Raw genomic sequence first — 27,421 nt, 5'->3', positions numbered from 1 at the left:
AAAAACAACTCCACGTTTAAGTTTAGGGATTAATTTTGAATGGTTAAGTTAAGGGTTAAGGTTTGGGATAGAAAAAAAGAGTGCCTAGCACTGGGATTGAACACGCGACCCTCAGAGCTCCTGGCTTACACCCACCCACCACCCCCGTCAAACACAAGCCTACTTGATGGTAAATGCATTCACCGTTGGCCCTAGCGCTGGTTTTGAAGTCATCTCCCGATGTCCTGCTTACCTGGACGGACGTCATATTTTGCAGAGGATCCTGAGCGACCTGGCAGCACACACACACACATCTAGGATCCAGCAGTAATAGGACACCACCCTCTGGCATGGTAGAGATATTATTATTATGATGGTGCTTTATTGCTGATGGACAGTGTCAACAGCAAGGGCATATACAGTTACTGTCACACACGCACACATAACAGTATCTAAAAGACTGCAGTGGAATAGGCCTGTACATTAGTCACAACCCTAACCCCTTAAATATAAACACTTACAGTATACCAGTGATTCATGTGATTGTGTAACTCCTATAAAGGTACAGTAACAGTAATGCTAGGCCTCGTTTCCCTTTCCATCGTCTAATCCACCCACTACAGGCCGACAACCCTCTTTCTCCCTCCCTCCCTCCCTCCCTCCCTCCCTCCCTCCCTCCCTCCCTCCCTCTCTCTCTCTCTCTCTCTCTCTCTCTTCCTTTCTCCCTCCCTCTCTCACTCTCTCCCCCTCTCTCTCTCTCTTTCTCTCCCTCCCTCCCTCCCTCTCTCTCTCTCTCTCTCTCTCTCTCTCTCTCTCTCTCTCTCTCTCTCTCTCTCCCCCCTCCCTCCCTCTCCCCCTCTCTCTCTCTCTCTCTCTCTCTCTCTCTCTCTCTCTCTCTCTCCCTCCCTCCCTCCCTCCCTTCCTCCCTTCCTCTCTCTCTTTCTCTCTCTCTCCCTCCCTCCCTCCCTCCCAACCACCCACCCACCCTCCCTCCCAACCACCCTCCCTCCCTCCCTCCCTCCCTCCCTCCCTCCCTCCCTCCCTCCCTCCCTCCCTCCCTCCCTCCCTCCCTCTCTCTCCTCTCTCTCTCTCTCTCTCTCTCTCTCCCTCCCTCCATCTCCCTCCCCCTCCCTCCCTCCCTCCCTCCCTCCTATCCCTGTAGGCAGTCTTACAGTGCATGGTTTTGCGCTGTACAAATTGAGTGGGCTCGCTAAAATATTCCAGCTAGGATACTATTATTATCATGTAGATTAGTACATGGATTTTCCAAACTGTAAAATAGTTGTTGTGTGTATATTGTGCATCTAGGTGATTGTAGGTGGTTCGGTAACCTATATTGCGTGATGAGTAATCTTGCCTGATACGTAAAGACTTGCTTCCAGACTAGAGTTTAGCTCAGTGGGCTAACTCAGTATTATGTTAGCTGTGTCATGTTGTAACGGTCCTGCTGTATCATGTTCTCTGCTAACTGCCAGTAAAACGAAGTGCTCAGAATCATTAGTATAACTTTCCTTCCTGGCTGATCCCGACAGACTGGTGCCTGTGTGTGTTTGTGTCTGGGTGTATGTGTGTCTCTGGGTATGTGTGTGTGTGTGTCGGGGTGTGTGTGTGTTTGTCGGGGTGTCGGGTGAGTTGGGCAGTGAGACGTCTTTACTATTTAATGGAGGTGAGGGCAGTGCCTTCTGTCACAGGGACGATGCTGGCTCTGGCCCTAGGCCTGAAGGGGTCCACTCTGCTGGCATCACTGGAGGTGCAGAGAGTCATAACTCACCCTCTCTTTCCTTTCTCTCTCTCCTGCTCTTTCTCTATCTCTGCCTTTCGCTCAATCTCTTCAAAGTTAGAAATTAATCTCTTTTTCGCTCTTTGTTTGGTTATAACTCTCTCTCTGAGTAATTATCTCTCTTCTTTACTTTTCTGTCTCTCTCTCTATCTCCCTCCCTCTTTCCCTCCTGTTCTCTCTCTTTGAGGCTATAACTCTGTCGTCTTTGTGAGCGTGTATTCATCTCCATCATTCTAATGTAATTGGAACTGCGTCTATCACTCACACGGATTACTATACTAAACATAAAACACTGCAATATACGTCTCTAGACTATACACTACTATACGTTAAACATTGCACTAAACCTCTACACACTATACATAATCACAGCAATATAAGAAACACGCAAGGCTACAAGACTGCACACTGTCTGTGATCAGAGAAAGTATAATGCATACAAACCAAACAGATGGACTGTTTATCTTATCTATTGTCCATCATTCAGCCAACAGCATGCAAACGGTTTATATGATCCAGAGCTGAAGAGCAATGCACAGGCCACTTAAGAGTACCTAGGGAAGCTATTAAGCACATGATCATAACATTGTTCATTTTACTGTAATTCAGATAACCTTTCCGGTTTGGTCCCCAATAAATGTAGTTTGATGTGAAACATTTCACAAATGTTCTGCTGGCTGGCTAAATCCTCCATCTGTGTAAAGGACAGGTGGCAGTTCTGGGAAGACACAGACTTCATCAGTATAGACATGTGTAGACCAGTACCCTAGCCCAGATGAGCGGTGTGTGTGTGTTCCACGGTGTCATCAGAGCATGTTAATCTAGTGCTCCCTGTTTCTGTTCAGTTTGGTGGAGTTAATGTGCTCCCATAACACCAGCCCAGCCCCCACAAACACACACACACGGGGAGGCAGGCAGGCACCACTGTTGTTTCGTATGATCCGAGGTCAAACCGAGGTTGTAAACAAACAGATGAACCAGCCCGGAGATCAGATGAGTGCCTGAAGACATTTTCTCTTTCTATTTATGGATAACCAGATGAGTAATGACATATATAAAGCATAACGTAAGGCTCCAGGTGTGTGAGGGAGTATGTGTAACCGGTGTGAAATGGCTAGCTAGTTAGCGGTGCGCACTAGTAGCGTTTCAATCGATGACGTCACTCGCTCTGAGACCTTGAAGTAGATGTTTCCCTTGCCCTGAAAGGGCCGCGGCTTTTGTGGAGCGATGGGTAACGGTGCTTCGAGGGTGACTGTGGGCAGAGGGTCCCTGGTTCAAGCCCAGGTAGGGGCGAGGAGAGGGACGGAAGCAACACTGTTACATATGCGCAGTGGTGTAGAGTACTTGAGTAAAAATACTTTCAAGTACTACTTAAGTAGTTTTGGGTGGTATCTGTACTTTACTTTACTATTTATATTCTTGACAACTTTTACTTTTACTTCACTACATTCCTAAAGAAAATATTGTACTTTTTACTTCATACATTTTCCCTGACAACCCAAAGTACTCATTACATTTTGAATGCTTAGCAGGACAGGAAAATTGTGATATTCACGCACTTATCAAGATAACACGTGGCCATCCCTACTGCCTCTGATCTGGCGGACTCACTAAACACAAATTCATCTTTTGTAAATAATGTCAGTGTTGGAATGTGCCCCTGGCATGGTGCCGTCTGCTTTGCTTAATATAAGGAATTTGAAATGATTAATACTTTTACTTCTACTTTTGATACTTAAGTATATTTTAGCAATTACATGTACTTTTGATACTTATGGACATTTAAAATAAAATACTTTTAGACTTTTACTCAAGTACTATTTTACTGGGTGACTTTCACTTTTACTTGAGTAATTTTCTATTAAGGTATCTATACTTTCACTCAAGTATTTTTCCACCACTGAGTATGCGTGTATATCTTCTATGTGTGTAGGTGTGTGTGCTAAGTGCATTTGTATGTGTGTGGAGTCACAGTCTCATATGTCTCATATGAAAGGTCAGACATGAGGGTCGGTCATGCTGTAGAAAGTGAGAGATCTGCCCTGAGCAGAGCAGTGAAATCCCCCTGACAGAAAGGCCACTCACTGTCTGACTCAGACCCAACATCATGCCCTCTCACTTGGCCTCCCTCCCTACTCCAGCCCGAGGCTTTGATTGAATGGAGGCTTTACAGTAGCATACAGGGTGTCCTACCCCCACAACCACAACCTTTGCCCTGGCTGGAACTCTCTCCCCTAGAGGGGGTTAGGGCCTGAGGAGAGGTGGAAGGGGAGATGAGTCTGTCACTGGCACTGGGGACAATAGATAAAATGGACCCGGCCCACTGGAGAAGCCACAGCCAATAGCAGGGCGAGACAATGCGGACACAGGAAGTGCCTACAGTCTAGAGGATATGATGACTAATTTGGTAGAGGCTGGCAACACAGAGCACAGCGCCCCTCTAGCAAGCCCTCTGATTCTACACTGACACTTACAGGATAGGAGGGGAACAGCAACGCTGGGTAATGGCTAAACACATTCCTCTGTTGTTTGTGTCTGAGCGGCTGGGGTCTGTCTGGTGTGTGTGTGGGAGGCATCAAGAGGTCTCTGTGGTGTGTGTAAGTGCAGGTGTGTGTTTGTATGGATGTTGTATGTGTATGTTCCTGCCATGACTGTGTGTGTCCTAGACTGGTTGTCGGCAGAGAGGGCAGTGTGTCCGTCCTGACGTAGCCAGGCTAGGGTGCAGCAGGCAGGGCCAGCAGAATGTGTGACCGCATGGTAGTGTGGAGGGAGGGTGGAGACAACTATCAAACTCTTCCTCCTCTTTTTCTTCATCTTCCTCCACTTCTTCCTCTGCCTCCTCCTCTCTCTGACATAGGGTTGTGTCTTTGCTGTGTGATATCATGCCTGTCACCTCCGGCTCTGAGGTCAGTTTCAGAGCCTGTCTGTGTCTCCGCGGGTCAGTCTCTGTCTTAAGGTCACTGACCAAGGATCAGTGAGTCACGCTCTCTCTTCGGTTCCCCGTCTGTGGTGTGTGTCTGCCATGTCCTGTTAGCATTTAGTGTGTTGTCTGTCAGCGTGTTGTCTGTCTGTCAGCAGGGCTGGTGGTGGCCTGGTGAGAGGCAGACTGGCTGTGTCAGTCAGAGGACATGAGGATCAGTGTCACACACACACACACGAACACACACAGACACAAACATACAAGCACGATAAACACAGACGTAGGCACACACAGCAACTATCAGTCTTGCTAAGTTTTCCATTCAGGTCCACATTACACACACACTCACAAGTTCACCAGGAGAGAAAATAAGAAATACACACCGAACCCAATGCCAATCCAAACCAACTATCCTTCTCAGATTCACTGAAGAATTCCACTGGGTAACCCTGGGGGGAGAGTCCAGTACACACACACATGTACGCACACACACACACACATACACAGACAGACAGACAGACAGACAGACAGACAGACAGACAGACAGACAGACAGACAGACAGACAGACAGACAGACACAGACACAGACACAGACACAAGTGCACCTTCACACTCTCTCCTCTCCGCTATGGTGTCTCTAACATAGTGTACTCCAGCAATACAGATTTAAAAAAGGTTATAAAGGTGAAAACTAACTGATATCACATGCAGTGAGAGCAAACACACACAGACGCATGCACACATGTACACACACACGTTGGCATTTGTTGTGTCACCGGACCAAGGTGTGCTGTGTAAATGCGTAAGCTGCAAAGACGTGTTTAATAATTCACTGTCAGACTAGACAGGGGCAGCCGCACGGAAAACCTTAACTCAACACAGTGCATTGTCTCAACCTGGTATGTGTGCGTGTGTGTGTGTGTGTGTGTGTGTGTGTGTGTGTGTGTGTGTGTGTGTGTGTGTGCATGGCATGCTCCAGATTGTGTATTGACCAGTGTTCAGATGAGATTAAACTATGTTAGAGGATGTATGGAGGCTACCTGCTGATAGATAACCAATAAACACCTGGATGACAGACAGTCTGCCTGTATGCCTGTCTGTCAGTCTGTCTGGTGTGTGTGCATGCGTGTGTCGCAGCTGGAAAGGAGTAAGAGATGGAGAGGACAAGAAAACGGCTATGGAGGAAGGGGTTTTGGGTGAGAGGGAGCGAGCGAGACAAAGAAATGAATGGGGCTGGTTGTGGGACAGAGAGAGGGAAATGGAGAGAGAGAGGGAGGGAGAAAGTGATAAAGAAAGGCAAGGGGCTGGTTGTGAATGTGGGAGTATAATTAAGTTCAGTACTCTGTTTCTCTGCAGGCTGCCGCATGGAGCTGGGAACTGCTGATTCAGGAGAGAGAGAGAGAGAGAGAGAGAGAGGGGGGGGGGGGGGGGGGTAGGTGAGAGAGTTGGGAGAGGGAGAGGGATAGCTAGAGGGGGAGTGGGAGAGAGATGGGAGAGGGAGAGAGCGAGAGAGAGAGGAGGAAAACTGTTATGGGTAAAGAGTTACTCTAGAGTGTGTGGAGTAAAATACAGTAACAGTAACAGCGACTGTAGAATGGCAGGTTATTGTGAACGGGATGATGCCATCTAAGGGACACACAGCAGAAGTGCACTTTATAAAATAAATCAAAGCTGTTAATGTAACCAACACAGCAAGTGGTCCACTCATGAAGAATATAGTATATCACAATATTATTATAGATAGAAAACAATGTTTGTAGCTAACAATTTGTTTGTAAGTAGAAACGGAAGAAAATAGATCACAGGCAGGCACATCATCACAAGGCCTAGGCTAATTGGCCCGAATAAGAAGCCATTCAGCAATAGGTATTGCCTTAGAACATAATTGTGTGTTTATGTTTAGGTGATTTGGGTAGCCTATTGGGCTAGTGGGCGAATTAGGCGATATTCAATACTTTGCTGTGTGTTTTTCAGGGTAGTAGAGTAATCCATAAGTCAAACAACTGTTTAGACATGTTGCTAGACTATTTTACAACAAAACATGTTCTTCATGGAGTTACTTTTGGACTTCTAAGTTGATACATTGTTGCAGACAGTGGTTACACGCAATTGTAAAGCCCACCAGTTACATGTTGCCGATTTGAATATATTTTTTCCCGCCCCTTCTCCCTGCTTCTCACTCCTGGCTTGTGAACAAGTTGCTTGCGGGTCTCAACGGCGCATGCTCGATGTAGAAGTGTTGTAGTATTTCGTCCTGTCGGCAAATTGCTTCCAATTTTGATAGTAGACTTTTGATGGTACCTAAACTGTTATGCCAAAATTGTTCTCCTTTTTGCTGAAATTACACTTGCGTTGCAGATTATACCTTTTTTAGGAATTAATGGAACAAACCAGGAAGTTATCTGTATAATGCCCAGCGTGCATTTCGTTTGTGTGAAGAATGAATGAAGTTACAAAGCATTGACACTTATCAAACTTATCTCTTTATTTGCATCGGTGGACTGTAATATCTCTGTGTGTGTTGTATCGGCGGTATTGAGATTTGGTTTGTTTTTCCATTGAACCACGACTGTGTATAGTAAGGCCGAAAACTGGTTAGGAATGGCATACTCGAATGAATAGTAGGCTCTGGTTTCTTTTCAGATCGCATAAATCTTTCGCCTTTTACTAAAGATTTCCGTGGAGAGGAACAATATGAGTATCAACCAATTTTTTTTTGCCTGGCCTCACGGCAGGGCTTCCTATAATTGTTAAAAAATAAACTGGAAGAGCTCCAGTCACAATTTTTCTTATCTCTGTCTTGGTCTTTGACTGTATCCACATACTCCCTTGTATTTTGTTAACTTCAATCTGAAGTTACAGTACACGATAAAGTAATCTACTTTTTCACCCCATTTTCATGGAAATGCCTGTAGGCATTTGTTGCAACCTGTGTGAGTTTGACCTGGATCTGTGTTGTTGAACAGATTAAATGATGGCGGTGAAATCCTACATAGGCTACATGAAAGTTAAAAACATCACACTAACAAAGAACTTTCGAATAATAGTTTCTAATATAATGATATTGAAAATAAACATGGGACTGAAAAGCCCAGCAATAAAGTAGCTAACTCAAAAAAATTATGATATTTTAACGACCTGGCTAGATCATAAATGAGCAATTGTCCAGACAGAGGTTTGAGTTTACGAATTCCCGGTTTATTAACCAAACTCAACACAGGCTACTGTTTGGCCGTAGCCCACGCCAAATAAATCAAGGATACCCGTATAAAACAATCGTGACCACCTCTTGCTAAAACCAGTTAAAAGAGAGAGAACAATGGCTAAACATGGTCTTAAACTGGTTCAGATTTGGTCCAGTCTGGACCAGCCTTGATTTGGGCCAAACATAGACGTCTATTTTTGGACAAAATCAAGGCCGGTCCAGACCGTACCAAATCTGAACCAAACATTGACGTCCATGTTTGGGCCAAATCAAGGCTGGTCCAAAATCTGAACCCAAAAAAAAGACGTCTCGTCCGGGGAAGTACCAAAAAAAGACATCGGTGTTGGTCTGTGCTTAATGGGGTGTAGCCTACAGATTTATTTATTTATTTCACAGGCTCTGGCCAGTCAATAAAAATAACTCTGCTGAAGAGAATGTAATGTCTGGACAGTCAGGATCTCTAGTCTCCACCGAGTGTTGTTGGCACCACATGGTTCTCCTTAACCAACAGTCCGTGGAGAAACCAGCTTTTGAGTGTTCAGAGATTAAACACCTAAATTCTTCCGACTGGCATGGAAGTGGCTAGTCTTCAGAGGTGTAATCTGAAACTATGATATTTGGTGCAGTGTCTGTAACCCTACAATAATGGCATAATTATTGTATAAACTAATCAAAAACCACATATATATTTAAACATTTCAGGATACATAATTTAACAAAGACAAAGGAGGACCATCTATTAGGTTTTTATTCCTGTTCTGTGCAGACATGTCCAGGTAAGTTTTCTGAATGCGTCAGTGCAGACTTTAACAAATATTTAAAAGTTTACAATAAGTAAAATGCAGGTCAACAGAGAAATTGTCAAAACATAGTCTGTGGTAGCCTAGGGGCTATAATTACATTTATTCAATTGAAAGAAGTCATGTTATTAGAAAGTTTACATGTCTTGTGTTTGTGGTCTGAGGTGTAGGCTATGTTGTAAATGTGTGTGTGTCAATAAGTTCGGTTTGTCTGAATGTCATCCTAGACTATAACATTTTAGAAACATCCTAGACTATAACAGACACAATTATGCGCCTGCGCATCTCTTTTGGCCAGTAGTCGTTTCCTGTTTTCTTCTTATGGCCAAACAGTCTGCACAACCAGCCACAGCACCTTTTCTTCTCCTTTTTCCTCTTTTCCTCCTCCATCCAGAGGGGTTTGGGTTCCTGTGAACAGAGCTGGTGAGTGGAAAAGACTGCAGGGTGCAATTGACAACCTTTTAATACTGAAAATGTATGCACTCACTAACTGTAAGTCGCTCTGGATAAGAGTTTCTGCTAAATGACTAAAATGTAATGTAAATGTAAGTGGGAAAGCTTTCTGGAACAGCGGCAGTTTTCTGACTCTGGAAGCATAGTGATGGTAGATGATCTTCTTCAGGTCCTCTGGCAGGGCTACAGCATAGAGCTTTTTCTCCGTAGCCTTTTCAGAGCTCTTGGCTATTGGACGTAGTGGGCTGAGGACTTGAAGCAGACAGGTGTTGCTAATGCCCTTGTATACTGTCAGGATTCCTTCACAGATGAGGTGGGGGATGGTGGAGATGACAACTGGATTCTTCATCGCCACCAGTTTTGTAAAAAAAATCTTAATCGTTGTGCCAAATGTATGGACCATGGCACTCTGCATGCTCAAACCTGTCGGCCTCATGTTGCAGATGGGGGCACACATCTTTTCATCCAGTGAAATACCTGTGATCTTCCTTAATGTGTTAAAGGCTACTGAAGCCATTTCAATGCTCAGTAAGAGCAGAGCCTGTTAGTTGAGCTGCTTAGTGCGGTGTCTGTGTCAAGAGTTGCTGTAGGTAGGTGTGGTGTGGAATCAGGCGCAGGACGCAGAAGTAAAGTCCAACAAAATACTTTAGTAGATCACACAAAATAATCCAACAAACCAGCCCGGAGGCGAGAAAAGCGCGCACAGGCGTACATAAACGGGCGCACTAAACAAGTGCGTAATCTTCTCCAAAAAACAAACAAGGAGGTAAGCTACAAAATAGCGCACCAAAATACAGGTAGCGCAGCAACACGACAAGGAACAATTACACACAACACCTAACTAACAACAAGGAACTAAATAGGGTGCTTAATGAGACATAACACAAAACAGGTGTGACAAACAGACAAAACCAATCAAACAAGAAACATAGAACGGTGGCAGCTAGTACTCCGGAGACGACGACCGCCGAAACCTGCCCGAACAAGGAGGAGGGGCCGCCTCGGCCGAAACCGTGACAGTACCCCCCCCCTTGACGCGCGGCTCCAGCCGTGCGCCGCCCCCGGCCTCGGGGACGACCAGGAGGACGCGGAGCAGGGCGCGCAGGATGACCACGATGGAATTCGGTCAGTAGGGACGGATCCAGAATGTCCCTCCTCGGCACCCAGCACCGCTCCTCCGGACCGTACCCCTCCCACTCCACGAGATATTGGAGACGCCCCATCCGGCGTCTCGAATCCAGGATGGTCCGAACAGTGTACGCCGGAGCCCCCTCGATGTCCAACGGGGGCGGAGGAGTCTCCTCAATCTCAAAGTCCTGGAGTGGACCAGCTACCACCGGCCTGAGGAGAGACACATGGAACGAGGGGTTAATATTCTTGTAATCAATGGGCAGTTGTAACCTGTAACACACCTCGTTCAATCTCCTCAGGACTTTAAAAGGCCCCACAAACCGCCGACCCAGCTTCCGGCAGGGCAGGCGGAGGGGCAGGTTTCTGGTTGAGAGCCAGACTCGATCTCCAGGTGCATACACTGGCCCCTCACTGCGGTGTAGGTCGGCGCTCGTCTTCTGTCGACGGATGGCTCGCTGCAGATGGACGTGTGCAGCGTTCCACGTCTCCTCCGAGCGCCGCACCCACTCATCCACAGCAGGGGCCTCGATCTGGCTCTCATGCCAAGGTGCCAGAACCGGCTGGTACCCTAACACACACTGGAAAGGGGTTAGTCTAGTGGAGGAGTGGCGGAGAGAGTTCTGTGCCATCTCGGCCCAGGGCACATATCTCGCCCACTCCTCCGGCCGGCCCTGACAATATGACCTCAGAAACCTACCCACATCCTGGTTGACTCGTTCGACCTGCCCATTACTCTCCGGGTGGTAACCCGAGGTAAGGCTCACCGAGACCCCCAACCGTTCCATAAAGGCTCTCCAGACTCTGGAGGTAAACTGGGGGCCTCGATCGGACACTATATCCTCGGGTACCCCGTAATGCCGGAAGACGTGAGTAAATAGAGCCTCAGCGGTCTGTAGGGCAGTAGGAAGACCCGGCATGGGAAGGAGACGACAGGCCTTCGAGAACCGATCCACAACGACCAGGATGGTGGTATTCCCTTGTGAGGAGGGAAGGTCGGTAACAAAATCCACCGAGAGGTGAGACCAGGGTCGTTGTGGAACGGGCAGGGGCTGTAATTTACCCCTGGGCAAGTGTCTGGGCGCCTTACACTGGGCACACACTGAGCAGGAGGAGACATAAACCCTCACATCCCTGGCTAACGTTGGCCACCAGTACTTCGTACTAAGGCAGTGCACTGTCCGGCCAATACCTGGATGTCCAGAGGAGGGTGACGTGTGAGCCCAATAAATCAGCCGATCCCGGACCTCGAGCGGGACGTACGTCCGACCCTCCGGACACTGTGGAGGGCTAGGGTCGGTGCGTAATGCCCGCTCGATCTCCGCATCGACCTCCCACACCACCGGTGCCACCAGACAAGACTCCGGTAGTATGGGAATGGGCTCCACGCACCTCTCCTCCGTGTCATACCTCCGGGACAGGGCATCTGCCTTCCCGTTCTGGGACCCAGGGATGTAAGTGATCTTGAACACAAACCGGGCGAGAAACATAGTCCATCGAGCCTGGCGAGGATTCAGTCTCCTAGCTGCCCGAATGTATTCCAGGTTACGGTGGTCGGTCAGAATGAGGAAAGGGTGTTGAGCCCCCTCAAGCCAATGCCTCCACACCTTTAGGGCCTGTACTACGGCTAACAGCTCCCTGTCCCCTACGTCATAATTCCGCTCCGCCGGACTGAGCTTCTTAGAATAAAAAGCACAGGGGCGGAGCTTAGGTGGTGTGCCGGACCGTTGTGAAAGAACTGCCCCGATACCGGCCTCAGACGCGTCCACCTCTACTTGGAAGGGTAAAGCGGGATCCGGGTGCGCCAGCACCGGAGCCGAGGTAAACAGGTCCTTCAGTCTCCCAAAGGCCCTGTCCGCCTCAGCCGACCACTGCAAGCGCACCGGACCCCCCTTCAGAAGAGACGTTATGGGAGCTGCCACCTGTCCAAAACCCCGGATAAACCTCCGGTAGTAATTCGCAAAACCCAAGAACCGCTGCACCTCTTTAACCGTAGTTGGGGTTTGCCAATTACGCACGGCAGACACTCGGTCCACCTCCATTCTCACCCCTGACGCAGACAACTGGTAACCCAAAAAGGAGACTGACTCCTGAAAGAACAGACATTTCTCGGCTTTGACATACAGGTCATGCTCCAACAGTCTCCTCAATACCCTGCGCACCAGGGCTACATGCTCAGCCCGAGTAGAACTGTACACAAGAATATCATCTATGTACACCACTACTCCCTGCGCCTGCAAGTCCCGGAAAATCTCATCTACAAACGATTGGAAGACTGATGGAGCATTCATTAACCCATATGGCATGACGAGATACTCGTAATGGCCGGAGGTAGTACTAAATGCTGTCTTCCACTCATCGCCCTCCCTAATGCGCACCAAGTTATATGCGCTCCTGAGGTCCAATTTTGTGAAGAACCGTGCCCCGTGTAATGACTCCGTCATGGTCGCAATCAGCGGGAGTGGATAACTATATTTCACAGTCACCTGATTGAGACCGCGGTAATCAATACACGGACGCAAACCTCCATCCTTTTTCTTCACAAAAAAGAAGCTCGAGGACGCGGGAGAAGTGGAGGGCCGTATGTATCCCTGTCTCAGAGACTCGGCAATGTAAGTCTCCATTGCCCTTTTCTCCTCCTGTGACAAAGGATACACATGGCTCCGCGGGAGCGCAGCTCCTGTCTGGAGGTCTATCGCACAATCCCCCTGTCTATGAGGCGGCAACCGTGCCGCTCTGGTCTTACTAAACACGAGTGCCAAATCCTCATACTCAGGCGGAATGTGCAGTGCTGGCATCTGGTTCGGGCTCTCCACCGAGGTCGCCCCTACGGAAACACCCAGACATAGCCCCTCACACTGAGCAGACCACCCTTTAAGAGCCTTCTCTCGCCACGAAATCGTAGGATCATGGGTAATCAACCAGGGAAGCCCCAGTACCACCGGATACGCAGGAGAGTCGATCAGATAGAGTTGAATCGTCTCCTCATGACCCCCCTGCGTCATCATCCTAAGTGGCGCCGTGACCTCCCTAATCAACCCAGATCCTAACGGACGACTATCTAAGGCATGTACAGGGAAGGGCTTATCGACTGGAAGGAGGGGAATCCCTAACTCAACACAGAATTTACGATCTACAAAATTCCCAGCTGCGCCTGAATCGACTAGCGCCTTATGCTGGGAACGAGGTGCAACCTGTGGGAAATAAACAGGTAATGTAATGTGTACGACAGAAAGCTCTGGGTAAGTAGGGCGCCTACTCACCTGGGAGGACTCCCCAATGTGTGACCTGCCATCTCCCTCACCAGGGGACCCTCCCCAGCACCTAGCCGCGGTGTGCCCTCCGCGGCCACAGTTGGTGCAGGAGACCGCCCCCCTCGGGCTCCTTCCTCTCCTCCCTCCAGCGCCAGCACCTCCAAGCTCCATCGGGCTCGGCTCGGAGGCGCTGGAGGGTGGAATGGGAGGCCCCCACCTGGGACGTCCGCGGGTCGCGAGCAGGGTGTCCAGCCGAATGGCCATGTCCACCAACTGGTCAAATGTTAGTGTAGTATCCCTGCACGCTAACTCTCTACGGACGTCCTCCCGAAGGCTACATCTAAAGTGGTCTATGAGGGCCCTCTCATTCCACCCTGCATCTGCCGCTAGAGTCCGGAACTCCAGCGCAAACTCTTGAGCGCTCCTCATCCCCTGTCGGAGGTAGAATAGACGCTCCCCCGCCGCCTTCCCCTCTGGTGGATGGTCGAAGACAGCACGGAAGCGGCGGGAGAACTCCGCATAGGTGACTGTGGCGGCGTCTATTCCCCTCCATTCGGCGTTGGCCCACTCCAACGCCTTGCCGGTGAGACAGGAGATGAGGGCGGAAACGCTCTCGTATCCCGAGGGCGCCGGGTGTATGGTGGCAAGGTAGAGCTCCACTTGTAATAGGAACCCCTGACACCCGGCAGCGGTGCCGTCGTACGCCCTCGGGAGCGAGAGCCGAATCCCACTGGGTTCCGGTAGTTGGACGGGCGGGCTGTCCGATGGTGATGGTGCGATGGGTGGGGGTGTGGGTACCCCGCTGGTCTCCCATCGATGGAGGGTGTTCATGACGCGGTCCAAGGCGTGCCCGATCTGGTTGATACGATCCTCTTGACCACGAAGACGCTCCTCCATGATGTCGGTGGGTGCTCCTGCTGATTCCATATGTGGTGTGTAATTCTGTCAAGAGTTGCTGTAGGTAGGTGTGGTGTGGAATCAGGTGCAGGACGCAGAAGTAAAGTCCAACAAAATACTTTAGTAGATCACACAAAATAATCCAACAAACCAGCCCGGAGGCGAGAAAAGCGCGCACAGGCGTACATAAACGGGCGCACTAAACAAGTGCGTAATCTTCTCCAAAAAACAAACAAGGAGGTAAGCTACAAAATAGCGCACCAAAATACAGGTAGCGCAGCAACACGACAAGGAACAATTACACACAACACCTAACTAACAACAAGGAACTAAATAGGGTGCTTAATGAGACATAACACAAAACAGGTGTGACAAACAGACAAAACCAATCAAACAAGAAACATAGAACGGTGGCAGCTAGTACTCCGGAGACGACGACCGCCGAAACCTGCCCGAACAAGGAGGAGGGGCCGCCTCGGCCGAAACCGTGACAGTCTGTTCATTGGGTGAAGTGTAATCATAAACTTCACCACAAAGTCACCCAATAGTTCACCACTAATGACAAATCTTGCAGCTAGAGGACAAATGTTCACCATATTTAGGCTAATAAGTCTCTCTTCTTCATTTGCAGCATAAACATCAGGCACTGTCTATGCAATACATATGATTAAATGTACAGGCAGGGCTGTCTCTAGCCTTTTGGGCATCCCACCCCTCATCTCGCGGGCAAAACATTTTAGTTGCGCCCCTCTTGACGGCTGAGAGAAATTTACGTTTTAAAGTGAATTTCCTAGAGAAAATGTTGCAGTTTTAAAGCAAGTTTTCTGCAGTTCTACACATTTTGCGGCCTGGGGCACTAAGCAACCACTTATGTCGCTTATGCCTGGAGCCAGCCCTGGACAGGTATATAGTCATATTAAACAACAAAAAGCCACAAATAGAGGACCCAGTCATAACTTGTCCACCAGGCTCTCTGGGACCTTTATGACTTCCACTGCTGTGGATGAGGGGGGAGAGGGGATCGGGTTTGCAACAAGGACCTCAGCCTTCTTCTCCAGGTCTTCTCCATCCGCCACCTTGTCCACCAGGCTCTCCATGACCTCTGAAATCCTGTGGAATCTCCAACTGGGTTTGGCTGAGGGGCTCCACCTGGAGCATCTCCTCTGACCTGATCTCAGGTTGGGCCTGTTTCTCCGAGAACATACCTGCTGCATCGACACTCCTCAGAGCTGCAGACTCAAGAGGCTCATAGGAAGGAACCAATGGCTTGACCTTGTTGGTCAGGAGCTGCTGGCCCTCCGTGGTTACCTCCAGATGGAAGAGAGGAAGAAGACAGTAGTTCATAGTGTTCCTGTCAATTAAAGGTGTAATAACAGGTAAATAAACAGTCTGGATGGCAGTAGTGGTGTACTTTTTTTTTGGTGCCTTTATTTTACCAGGCAGGTCAATTGAGAACACGTTTTTATTTACAATGACAGCCTGGACAGTACTGTATTTAAGGTAAGGGACAAATATGAGTATACCAAAATAAATGCTTATGCACAAGAGCTACTCTATAATGACAAACTTACCTGCTCATCAAGTTAACACTCTACCCAAGAAGACCGTTGGATGGATGTAGAGTCCATATTTGCACCAATGTATCACCAGGAGACCAGTAAAACAGCTAGAAAAGCTTTCTCTACTGAAAACTTAACTGAGGTGTAAAGCAACTAATTACAACTACTCTCGTTACTGTAATTGTGTAGCTTTTCCAAGTACTTGTCATTTTACTAAACTTAAGTAAAATGTCATTAAAGTAACAGTACTTCTACTTGAGTAGAATATTTCAGTACTCTTTCCACCACTGGAAGTGTGAGTGAAAAGAGGGAGTTTGAGGGAAAGTGGGAGTGAGTTAGGGAAAGAGTGTGATTGAGTGAATGTCAGCCGGTCCCATGGACAAGTAACAAGTAACAGAGTGGTAAATAGCATATTGAAGTCTGGCAACTTTGTTTATGCACTTTATTTTGTATAGATTTTTTATTTATAAATACATTTTAATTCCTTTGAATGTAGAATTGATTTAAAAATGTTAATAGTATATTTTTGACAGACAAATCCTTAGTTTTTTTACATACAGATGTGCCTTGTTGCAATTCATAAAATAAATTAACTTAGTTTACTGTACATTCATTTCCTCTTCCTTTTTCAATTTAATGCATGGAAAGTATCATATGTAACAATGTTCAGGTAACCTTAGCTAATTACCAAGATCAATTGTTTTATTTTTGTATATAGTTTATATAACTTGTTTACTTTTATTGGGAGTACTTTTTAAATGAGCTACTTTGTACTTTTACTTGTAGTTTTTTTTACACCAATAATTTCACTTCTACTTGAGTAAAATTTCACTAAAATAATAGTACTAATATTTCAGAACTCTTTCCACCCCTGCTGAAAACTGCAAAACTGGGCTGAAAACTGCTAGAAAGCTGAAATAATGAACTATACAATCAAGCAATACAAGAAACATGAGCAGTGAAAATAGCAGTCTGAATGCAAAATGTATTTGGAACTCAAAGGAGACATTCCTTTTTAAATCATCATTTGACGCAATAATGTACAGTGACATTGTGACGTCACCACTAGATGGCGCTCATTATAGAGATCCTATTAAATTCCTAATTCTATCAAGTATGCATAACTGCCTACTTAGAGTATGTCTGAAAATGGGCGTTGCAAAAAAAGTGGGTGTATCAACAGCGATGGGTGCACAGGAGGTTGGTGCCACCTTAACGGGCTCGTGGTAATGAATGGAGCGGAATCAGTGGAATGGTATCAAATACATCAAACACATGGTTTCCAGGTGTTTGATGCCATTCCATTTGCTCCGTTCCGGATATTATTATGAGCCGTTCTCCCCTCAGCAGCCTCCACTGGATGGGTGTAACATCAGCGCTCCATTGGTTAGATCGGCTATAGCCATGTGCACCGCGGGTCAGCTTAATGTTTACATAGCAGATTAAGAGAACTAACATAGCAGGTTAGGATAATTAAAGTAGCAGGTTAGGTTAATTAACGTGGCAGGTTAGGAGAAGGAGGTTAAGGTTAGGAAAAGGGTTAAAATACTACAGTTGTCAGCAATCGACTTGTCGTGCAGCCCAATCAGCCACGCAAAACGGTCTTGAGTGGCAACAAATCTGCCCAATTAGCTGATTTGCGTTCCATACACCCACTTCTGTTGATCCTCCCACTTGTTGACACGCCCACTTCAGACACACAGGGTATGCAGTTACCCAGGACTAAATTCTATGGCGCTCATTGACAAGTTGTTCTAGAATACATTCCAAAATCAAGCGGTCTTCATGCCAAGGACTTGAAGCATATATTGTGTGTGACAAAATAAAACAATTCTGAAAATCTTATCAATAAATAAATATCTCCCAAAAGAAACATTAAAACATACCTTTGGTTATTGAAAACTAATTATTTTCCAAATTAAACCAATACCAAATGTATAATCGCTTGGTAAAAAAAAATGTATTACTCAGAAATGGATTTGGCCACTTCATATTTTATTAATTTACAATTCATGTAAATTGTTGCTTTCTTTCATGTTTTAGATTTTTATTATATGGGCATTTGAAACTCAATGGATGAGATCAAATGGTGATTTGAGGGGGAAGAATTTGTATTGGTCTAAAATGACTTATTGAATAACATACAGATTTAAAATGTAAACCATGTTTTGATTGCACAAGAGTATGTCATCTCACATTTATTTCATTCATGGAAATCAGTGGCGGTCAGTGCCATTTAAGATGAGGGAGGATGATATTTTTTAATGAGCATGGCCTTTTTTCTATTACAGCGTATTGGATGACTGTCATTCATATTCCATTCACCCAGCTCAATGTAACATCGATAGGTTTAGGCCACTACATGATCCTCAAATGTTCCCTGTACCCATCACGAGGTTGCTACAACCTAGCCTATGAATGAAAGTTTACAACGTAGGTGCACAGGTCGAGAGAATTTTCAGTAATCAAGGTGACAGATAGTGACACATTCAACACCACATTGCACACTCTTGCCTGCATCTAGCTGATCTAGGGTGCAATCATTAGTCCAACAGTTGCAAACGAGAGTTTCTATTGGACAAATTCAGGTATGTTTATCCCGTTTTGTTCCGTTTAAGAAACATTTTCCAACAGAATCGGTGGAATGAATACAGTCGTGGTCAAAAGTTTTGAGAATGACACAAATATTCATTTTCACAAAGTCTTCTGCCTCAGTTTTTATGATGCCAATTTGCATATACTCCAGAATGTTATGAAGAGTGATCAGATGAATTGCAAAGTCCCTCTTTGCCATGAAAATGAACTTAATCCCCAAAAAACATTTCCACTGCATTTCAGCCCTGCCACAAAAGGACCAGCTGACATCATGTCAGTGATTCTCTCGTTAACACAGATAAGAGTGTTGACGAGGACAAGGCTGGAGATCACTCTGTCATGCTGATTGAGTTAGAATAACAGACTGGAAGCTTTAAAAGGAGGGTGGTGCTTGAAATAATTGTTCTTCCTCTGTTAACCATGGTTACCTGCAAGGAAACACGTGCCGTCATCATTGCTTTGCACAAAAAGGGCTTCACAGGCAAGGATATTGCTGCTAGTAAGATTACACCTAAATCAACCATTTATCGGATCATCAAGAACTTCAAGGAGAGAGGTTCAATTGTTGTGAAGAAGCCTTCAGGGCACCCAAGAAAGTCCAGCAAGCGTCAGGACCGTCTCCTAAAGTTGATTCAGCTGCGGGATCGGGGCACCACCAGTGCAGAGCTTGCTCAGGAATGGCAGCAGGCAGGTGTGAGTGCAACAGCACGCACAGTGAGGCGAAGACTTTTGGAGGATGGCCTGGTGTCAAGAAGGGCAGTGAGGAAGCCACTTCTCTCCAGGAAAAACATCAGGGACAGACTGATATTCTGCAAAAGGTACAGGGATTAGACTGCTGAGGACTGGGGTAAAGTCATTTTCTCTGATGAATCCCCTTTCCGATTGTTTGGGGCATCCGGAAAAAAGCTTGCCCGGAGAAGACAAGGTGAGCGCTACCATCAGTCCTGGGTCATGCCAACAGTAAAGCATCCTGAGACCATTCATGTGTGGGGTTGCTTCTCAGCCAAGGGAGTGGGCTCACTCACAATTTTGCCTAAGAACACAGCCATGAATAAAGAATGGTACCAACACATCCTCCGAGAGCAACTTCTCCCAACCATCCAAGAACAGTTTGGTGACAAACAATGCCTTTTCCAACATGATGGAGCACCTTGCCATAAGGCAAAAGTGATAACTAAGTGGCTCGGGGAACAAAACATTGACATTTTGGGTCCATGGCCAGGAAACTCCCCAGACCTTAATCCCATTGAGAACTTGTGGTCAATCCTCAAGAGGCGGGTGGACAAACAAAAACCCACAAATTCTGACAAACTCCAAGCATTGATTATGCAAGAATGGGCTGCCATCAGTCAGGATGTAGCCCAGAAGTTAATTGACAGCATGCCAGGGCAGATTGCAGAGGTCTTGGAAAAGAAGGGTCAACACTGCAAATATTGACTCTTTGCATAAACTTAATGTAATTGTCAATAAAAGCCTTTGACACTTATGGAATGCTTGTAATTATACTTCAGTATACCATAGTAACATCTGACAAAAATATCTAAAAACACTGAAGCAGCAAACTTTGTAAAGACAAATACTTGTGTCATTCTCAAAACTTTTGACCACGACTGTACACCCCTGATCACACGCAAACATAGTTCACTTTCATAGCAGCCACATAAAAACAGCATGATTACTTTGCTCATTGTATATACTGTATAATTCCTTCTCGCAACTATCTACGCACTCTCCTCCTCTCACCTTTTCCCTTCACTTGTGGACTTCAGTGCACAAGTGAAGGCAAAAAAAAATATCCAAGCCAAACCTTCATATCATGACCGCTAACCTCTACACACAGCCTACATTGTTGTCATGTCAAAGTCAACATAGCTACTAGAACTAAGGCGTTAATAAACCCTCTACAGTGTACAGTCAGACAGCAGTTTAGCAGTTACACCGGCATGCCCCGATGGCAATAAATTAATAAAACCAAAAGCTTACCTTGACTTGGAAGAGTTCCAGTATTGGATAGCCATAGCCAGCTAGCTAACATAACATCCATTGATGCTATGTTTGAGCTGGGTGTTTGAGTAGGCTAAACTAGCTAGCTGCATTTGCTAGCTAAGTGAAAGTTTAAAAAAATACAACCAAATATAGCTCTCTATCTCTCTCGCTTGTCCTTAATTTTGGAAGAGATTAATTTGTTCAAAACTGTTCAACTATTGTCTTTCTCTCTCTGAGTCAACAACTCATCACATTTCATGCACTGCAGTGCTAGCTAGCTGTAGCTTATGCTTTCAGTACTAGATTCATTCTCTGATCTTTTGATTGGGTGGACAACATGTCAGTTTATGCTGCAAGAGCTCTGATATGTTGGAGGACGTCCTCCGGAAGTTGTCATAATTACTGTGTAAGTCTATGGAAGGGGGTTATAACCATGAGCCTCCTAGGTTTTGTATTGAAGTCAATGTACCTAGAGGAGGATGGAAGCTAGCTGTCCTCCGGCTACACCATGGTGCTATCCTACAGTGGGCTGCTGAAGCTACTCTTGACCTTCATTGCAAAACAGTGTGTTTTAATCAATTATTTGGTGACATGAATTGATTTGGTTTGTTGTATCTATATAAAAAGGATAACTTTTTTCATGTTTCACTATTTTTATTTTTATAAAATTCACTGAGGATGGTCGTCCCCTTCCTCCTATGAGGAGTCTCCACTCATTGAAATATATTTATTCATGATTAAGTCTACTGTGCTGTATGTTGAATTTGTCTCGTACCCAGACCCACCTCAGCAGGCCTATCAGTGTTGTATTTATGGCAGAGCAAACACTTGACTGTGTACCCATTAATAATCACCTCTGATGACTAGTATCAGCATGACTGCAGGTGTGTGAGTGTGTGTGCGTGCACACGCCTTTTACCCCACAGAGATTGGGCACACAGTACTGTAAATGATGGTGATAAGGCTCTTTAAAACGGAGATGGCTGCCATGGAAAGTACAGTGGATGACAGAATGTACCCAGCAAACCAGGAACATTCCCAGGACATTAGCTAAGATTCCCATTAAGTTTTAGTTAGCGTTTTATCTAACATTAGGATGATAACATCCCAAAAACATTATTATTTTTTTTTAATGAAATTTTCTCCCAACATTCACTAAAATGTTGTGCACAACATCTGGAACAACAGTCCCGAAACGTTCTCATTAGGTTTCCAGTTAATGTAATAACACAATGTACAAATAATGTTTTTAGAACATACTGCGGCAACAAAATGTGAGAGCAACGTTCTGGGAACGTTCTTTCAACATCAAGCGAATTTTATATAAACATTTTATAATCATCAGCACAACTGGAGTTTTTGTGTTATGAGAACATTTGCCGCAACCTAATGAATGTTCTGGGAACTTTCACAGAACCAATTTTGGTATGCTGGGTAGTGTAGAGTTCAGTTCAACCCTGCTCTACATTAATTACATACTGCCCTGCTGTAGGCAGCCTAACTAGAGAGCTTAGCCACGAGAGAGAGAATGAGTGAGAAAGGCTGCACTACAGAAACTATATGGAAGTGTGCAACAGGTAGGCTTATAAGATTACATTGCAACGTACTTACAAAGCCTGAGCTGTAATATTGTTTAGAACGTAATGCAAACTAACCAAACACATGCTAGTTTCCCGTGAGTCAGTGATCCTGTGGCAGCTAGTGTTTTTGTTTGCGTGATTTGAAAGCTCTTTGTGACTGTAGTAGAGAGAGGCAGGGAAGAGATAAGAGTGGTTCTCTCATCTGATGGTACTCATACGCAGTATGTTATAATAAAAGGGGTATAGATCAGACAAAACCAATAGACACGCTTTACTTTCACTTTGCCTGAAGTTCGTATCCTTACAGTATGTTCTTTATCTCTCATTACCCTCTATCAACCTAACTATTAATCTTCCTGTTATTCCCTCTAACAAACGTTGGACTGGTGCTAACATGTAGACAAACTGGCTCGTCACACTGCTCTCCCTCTCTCCTCTCTCTCTCCCCTACTGTACAGTAGATAGATCATGGCAGTGATACTGTCTAATGGCTATGTGGTGCTAACGGGAGCAGCTACATTCTTCCTCATGTCTCACCTCTCACACAAGGTGGTTAAGGCTCACATCAAATACAATGTACAGGTGAGCGTGTGTACGTGAGAGACTGATTTTATGGGACTGATTGAGTGTGTGTGTGAGAGACAGGAGTCAGTAGTACCCCTGTGCCATTAAACCCCTACAACTCATCCAGAATGCCGCAGCCCGTCTGGTGTTCAACCTTCCCAAGTTCTCTCACGTCACCCCGCTCCTCCGCACACTCCACTGGCTTCCAGTTGAAGCTCGCATCTGTTACAAGACCATGGTGCTTGCCTATGGAGCTGTGAGGGGAACGGCACCTCCGTACCTTCAGGCTCTGATCAGCCCCTACACCCAAACGAGGGCATTGCGTTCATCCACCTCTGGCCTGCTGGCTCCCCTTCCTCTGCGGAAGCATAATTCCCGCTCAGCCCAGTCAAAACTGTTCGCTGCTCTGGCACCCCAATGGTGGAACAAGCTCCCTCACGACTCCAGGACAGCGGAGTCACTCACCACCTTCCGGAGACATTTGAAACCCCACCTCTTTAAGGAATACCTGGGATAGGATAAAGTTATCCTTCTAAGCATCCTGTAGGTACAACTACATTCAACAACACACAAATAGCATAGTTGGTATAGCAGGGGTGGTTCAGTAAACTATGCTAGCGTGATGATTAGTATTCATATTTAGGGTCTGAAACGGTGCTAACCATTGTGTGTATGTGTCGCAGCATCTGCCCAGTACTCTGGGGATGGTGTGGCTATTCAGTAGGGTTGTGTTTGCACACGGATACACCACAGGAGGTAAGACAACACACACACACTTTAACATTACATTTACATTTAAGTCATTTAGCAGACGCTCTTATCCAGAGCGACTTCCAAATTGGTGCATTCAATTTAGGATAGCCAGTGGGACAACCACATCTTGATCACAGTAAGTACACTTCTTCAAACAAGCAGCTGTGAGCAAAGTCAGTGCAATCAGGGACAACTACATCTCGATCACAACTTTGTCACGTGTGTGTGACGTCCCAGATGTTGCGAAGAGGCGCGTTTGGAGACATTGCTCTAGTGGGACTGTTCCTGGAATCAGTGGACTACGGGATAACTCTACTGGGCTGGGTTAGTTCATAGTCTTCATTATCATCATAACCCTACTACTCCTCAGAAGAAGAAAGACTTTTGCATCAACATCATTTTAGTCATTTTTTAGTCATGAGCAACTGACTAAAAGCTACAGCAGAATATGAGCATTCCAGCATTATTCATCCGATTGATGCATGTGTGTAGTTCCAACAATGCTTTATTTTTAATAAAAATAACAGTTTGATGATAAAGGACAGCGGTACAGTCTCTTTTGTGCAAAAGCTCAGGTCGAACTACTTAATGTCTCCTCCAGAGGGCACTAACTCACTAACTCAGTACAACTGTTCATTTACATTTTTAGTCATTTAGCAGACACGTATCCAGAGCGACTTACAGGAGCGATTAGGGTTAAGTGCCTTGCTCAAGGGCACATCGACAGATTTTTCACCTAGTCGGCTCGGGGATTAGAACCAGCGACCTTTCGGTTACTGGCACAATGCTCAAATGTTTGTGCATTTATTAATTCCTTTACCACATTTAAACGTACTATTGTTGCTTTTCCATGAAAGACATCTCTCTTCACTCTATCATCTAACTCTAAACATTACAGCAGCTTCATAGGCCAATAGGCAAAGGCAGATAAAGTACAGTAGCTCTCACAGTGGAACACTGTCTGTGAATACAGAAACACCACAGTACCAATGAGCATGTAGGGATTGCATGTCCAAACTGGCCTCAAACCGTACCAGAAGTTCCCTTAGAGTCAGTTACCTCAGAGCCAGCAAAGTCTAACTGTAGCGTCTCCTCTCACGGTTATCATCTGTGTCAGTTCTCCTGTGAGCTGTCCTCTTCTCCCCCTGTCAGATAGCCCCAGTCTGTGAGCAGGTCTTGTCGCTGGGCTGGGGGGGTGGAGAAGTATTCTCTCTGTTTCTGGGAGTAGGTTTGGACTGGGGGGACGATATCTCTGTAACTCCAGTCCTGTCAACACAGATTAGAGAAGATATAAACTTTGTGTTTATCCTGTTTAAATTCATCATACATAACTATATGTATTAATATATGCATCATTTGCACCCATTATTGATATAGATACTGCAACAGTATATAGTTGCAGACCTACCTGCCATGCTATCCATATTGTTGATCTATACTTATTAATCCAGTATATTGTAGCAGGGCTATCTGCCAACCATATTATTGATCAATAGTTATTACTATAGTATATAGTGTGAGTCCTACCTGCCATCGGAGGTTGAAGTCCTCCAGTAGCTGTATCCTATCCTCCCTGGTAGGAACACAGTCTGGAGGAGCTGTCTGCTGCAGCTCAGAACCCACCTCAGACCCAACAAACACTAACAGAGCTCTGATAGCAAACCAACCCCCCAGCCGCGGGTGTATACACACACCAAACATCTTCTGTAGAGGTGACAAGTGGTAGGGAGGGGGGACAGGAAGACAAAGGGGTTGTAGTAACAGTTTTATAAGTAATACAAATGACAGGCCATCTATGAACCAAAGAACACACAGCACCCTATTTATCCATTTATTAGGAAATTAATTATTGAAAAACCCCTTTGGTCCTGTCACTCACCTTGTCCCCCCAGGGGTGGTCAGGTACATCGGAGCGTTGGTAGTAGTACACTGCTCCAGCCACATGGGCGGCGCTCTGGGCCAGGAACTTGGGCTTCCTGCTGGGCAGCATCTCATAGTCATAACTCACATCTACCTTCACACCTGGAAAACACTACAGGAGGGGGGAGAGAGAGGGGAGGGGGAGAGAGAGAGAGTGATGTGAAGTGTGGCCCAGGGGTGTGTGTATTAATTTAGTTTTGTAACAAAATCAGTTTAATAAGAACCAAACGGAAGCAAACAGAGTAAATGGAACCTACCTGAATTTGTCCAATAGAAACTCTTGTTTTTGTTGCAAAACGGTTTCCGTTTGGAGTAAACGGTTTCTGTTGCAAAAAGTCTTTCAACAGTCTAAACGTTTTGCAACAGAATCGGTGTAATGAATACACCCCAGCTGTTGATGCAGTGAGTGATGCACTGGTCAAGCACATACACACACACACACACACACACACACACACACACACACACACACACACACACACACACACACACACACAGTACCTCAGAGACTGTGTTGTTGATGCAGTATTTCATACACTGGTCTATGGGGTCTGTAGACACCCCCTTCCAGCCGCTGCTCTCCATGAAGGGTAGGAAGGCCTGTTCAAACATGGATGGTGTGCTGAGCACCACTGCTCCCAGGGTGTCATCAGGGTAGGACAGGTGGAGAGGGGGGGACAGGACAGCATTGTACCAGCCAATCTGGGAACAAATGCACAACACAGAATAAAAAGGTGGGTTACTTTTGTAGCGATTGAGGGGGAACAGCCAGGAAGGGACACGTTTCAGCAACCCTATCGTTATTGGACAGATATAGTGTCACCTGTGCCATAAGTTCCAAACCTGTTGGCAGACTACAGTACAGTATGGTCAGCTTTGATCATTTTTATATTAACAAGGCATGGCTGAGAAAGCTTGTATGTACTTTGAATTGGAGCTTGTCAACTTGCCTAGTTTTGCAATTGACGACACCTTCACTGACAGTCTGACACTGTTGCAAAAAGGCCACGTTTAACGTTTTCGACTCAAACCCTTTTAACAAACAGTTCAGATGGAACAGCGGCCTAACGTTACCTTCAGCGGATAAACTTCAAATCCCAACTTTGACAGATGATTACTCAAAGCTCCTCTCACATCTTCCACATTGACCGTGAGCAGCGCCATCACTGAATTTTAGAATGTGTTGGATTGTGGGAAATAGTGTTCTCTATCACGTGACTCTCTCACTTCCTTGTCGAAAGAATTGTATCTATTAACTACAATACACAGGACCCATTAGGGCAACGTATCCTACGCAATTACGTCGTCCAGGATTTAAAAGTGGAACAGGATAGTCCGTAAGTAGCTAGCTAATCATTTACATTTCAGCTCAATGTTTAATAATGCATATGTACAAATGACGAGGAGATGTTCTGTAATGTTAACCAACCTTTGAATTGTTTCATCCATCGCTGAAATATTGACCTTTAGCCAGCTTTCTGTTCATGCACTGCTTGATTTGTGATTGTGGGTACTTGGTGCCAGGCAAATCAACAGTAATGCGAACGCCCGCCATCGTGTTCAATTTATAAACAAATCACTAGGGTGAATGTTAGCTAGTTAGTCAAATTCGAACGCAACGGTAACAACAACAAGCCCAAAACAAAAGCCACCTGCAACTGTACTTAGCTAGCTACTGTTAGCTGTGTAACCTCATCTGTCAATGAAGTGTCATTGATCTGTGTTAGCCACTTTATCATCAGCCACCAACCAACCAACCCGACTAGAGTTACAGCATCACACGTTAGTTATAAAATACTGGCCAATGCAATGGCCAATCTCATGTGCGTACTATATATATATATATATATATATTTTTTTTTTATAGTACTACTGTACTTCATTGTTGGGAAAGAGCAATAAAGACATTTCACTGTACTACAATAAAACTTGAAAGTTGTTGAGATTAATAAGAAAAAGTTGACAGTGGAGATTTGGGCAGAAGAACACATGAATGAATACTGGATTGTGTAGGGATTTAGAGGGACAGTTTGAGCAGAGCATGGACA

The 27,421-nt window shown here is 45.7% G+C and overlaps 1 protein-coding gene across 1 annotated transcript; it reads right to left on the bottom strand.

The window, feature by feature from the left end:
- Positions 1-23,940: 23,940 nt before the first annotated feature.
- Positions 23,941-26,555, bottom strand: mmachc (metabolism of cobalamin associated C). The gene is made up of 5 exons (XM_084163636.1): positions 26,448-26,555; positions 25,875-26,075; positions 25,333-25,485; positions 24,981-25,157; positions 23,941-24,719 (listed from the first exon to the last, which is right to left on the bottom strand). The coding sequence occupies exons 1-5, from the start codon at positions 26,535-26,537 to the stop codon at positions 24,567-24,569; spliced, it is 774 nt and encodes a 257-aa protein (XP_084019762.1). The 5' UTR covers positions 26,538-26,555; the 3' UTR covers positions 23,941-24,566.
- Positions 26,556-27,421: the final 866 nt, after the last annotated feature.

The sequence above is a fragment of the Coregonus lavaretus genome (assembly GCF_964263955.1).
Source record: "Coregonus lavaretus genome assembly, chromosome: 6".
Classification (NCBI taxonomy): Eukaryota; Metazoa; Chordata; class Actinopteri; order Salmoniformes; family Salmonidae; genus Coregonus; species Coregonus lavaretus.
Note: the sequence above shows the minus strand (reverse complement) of the source record. Positions and strands in the feature narration are given on the sequence as shown.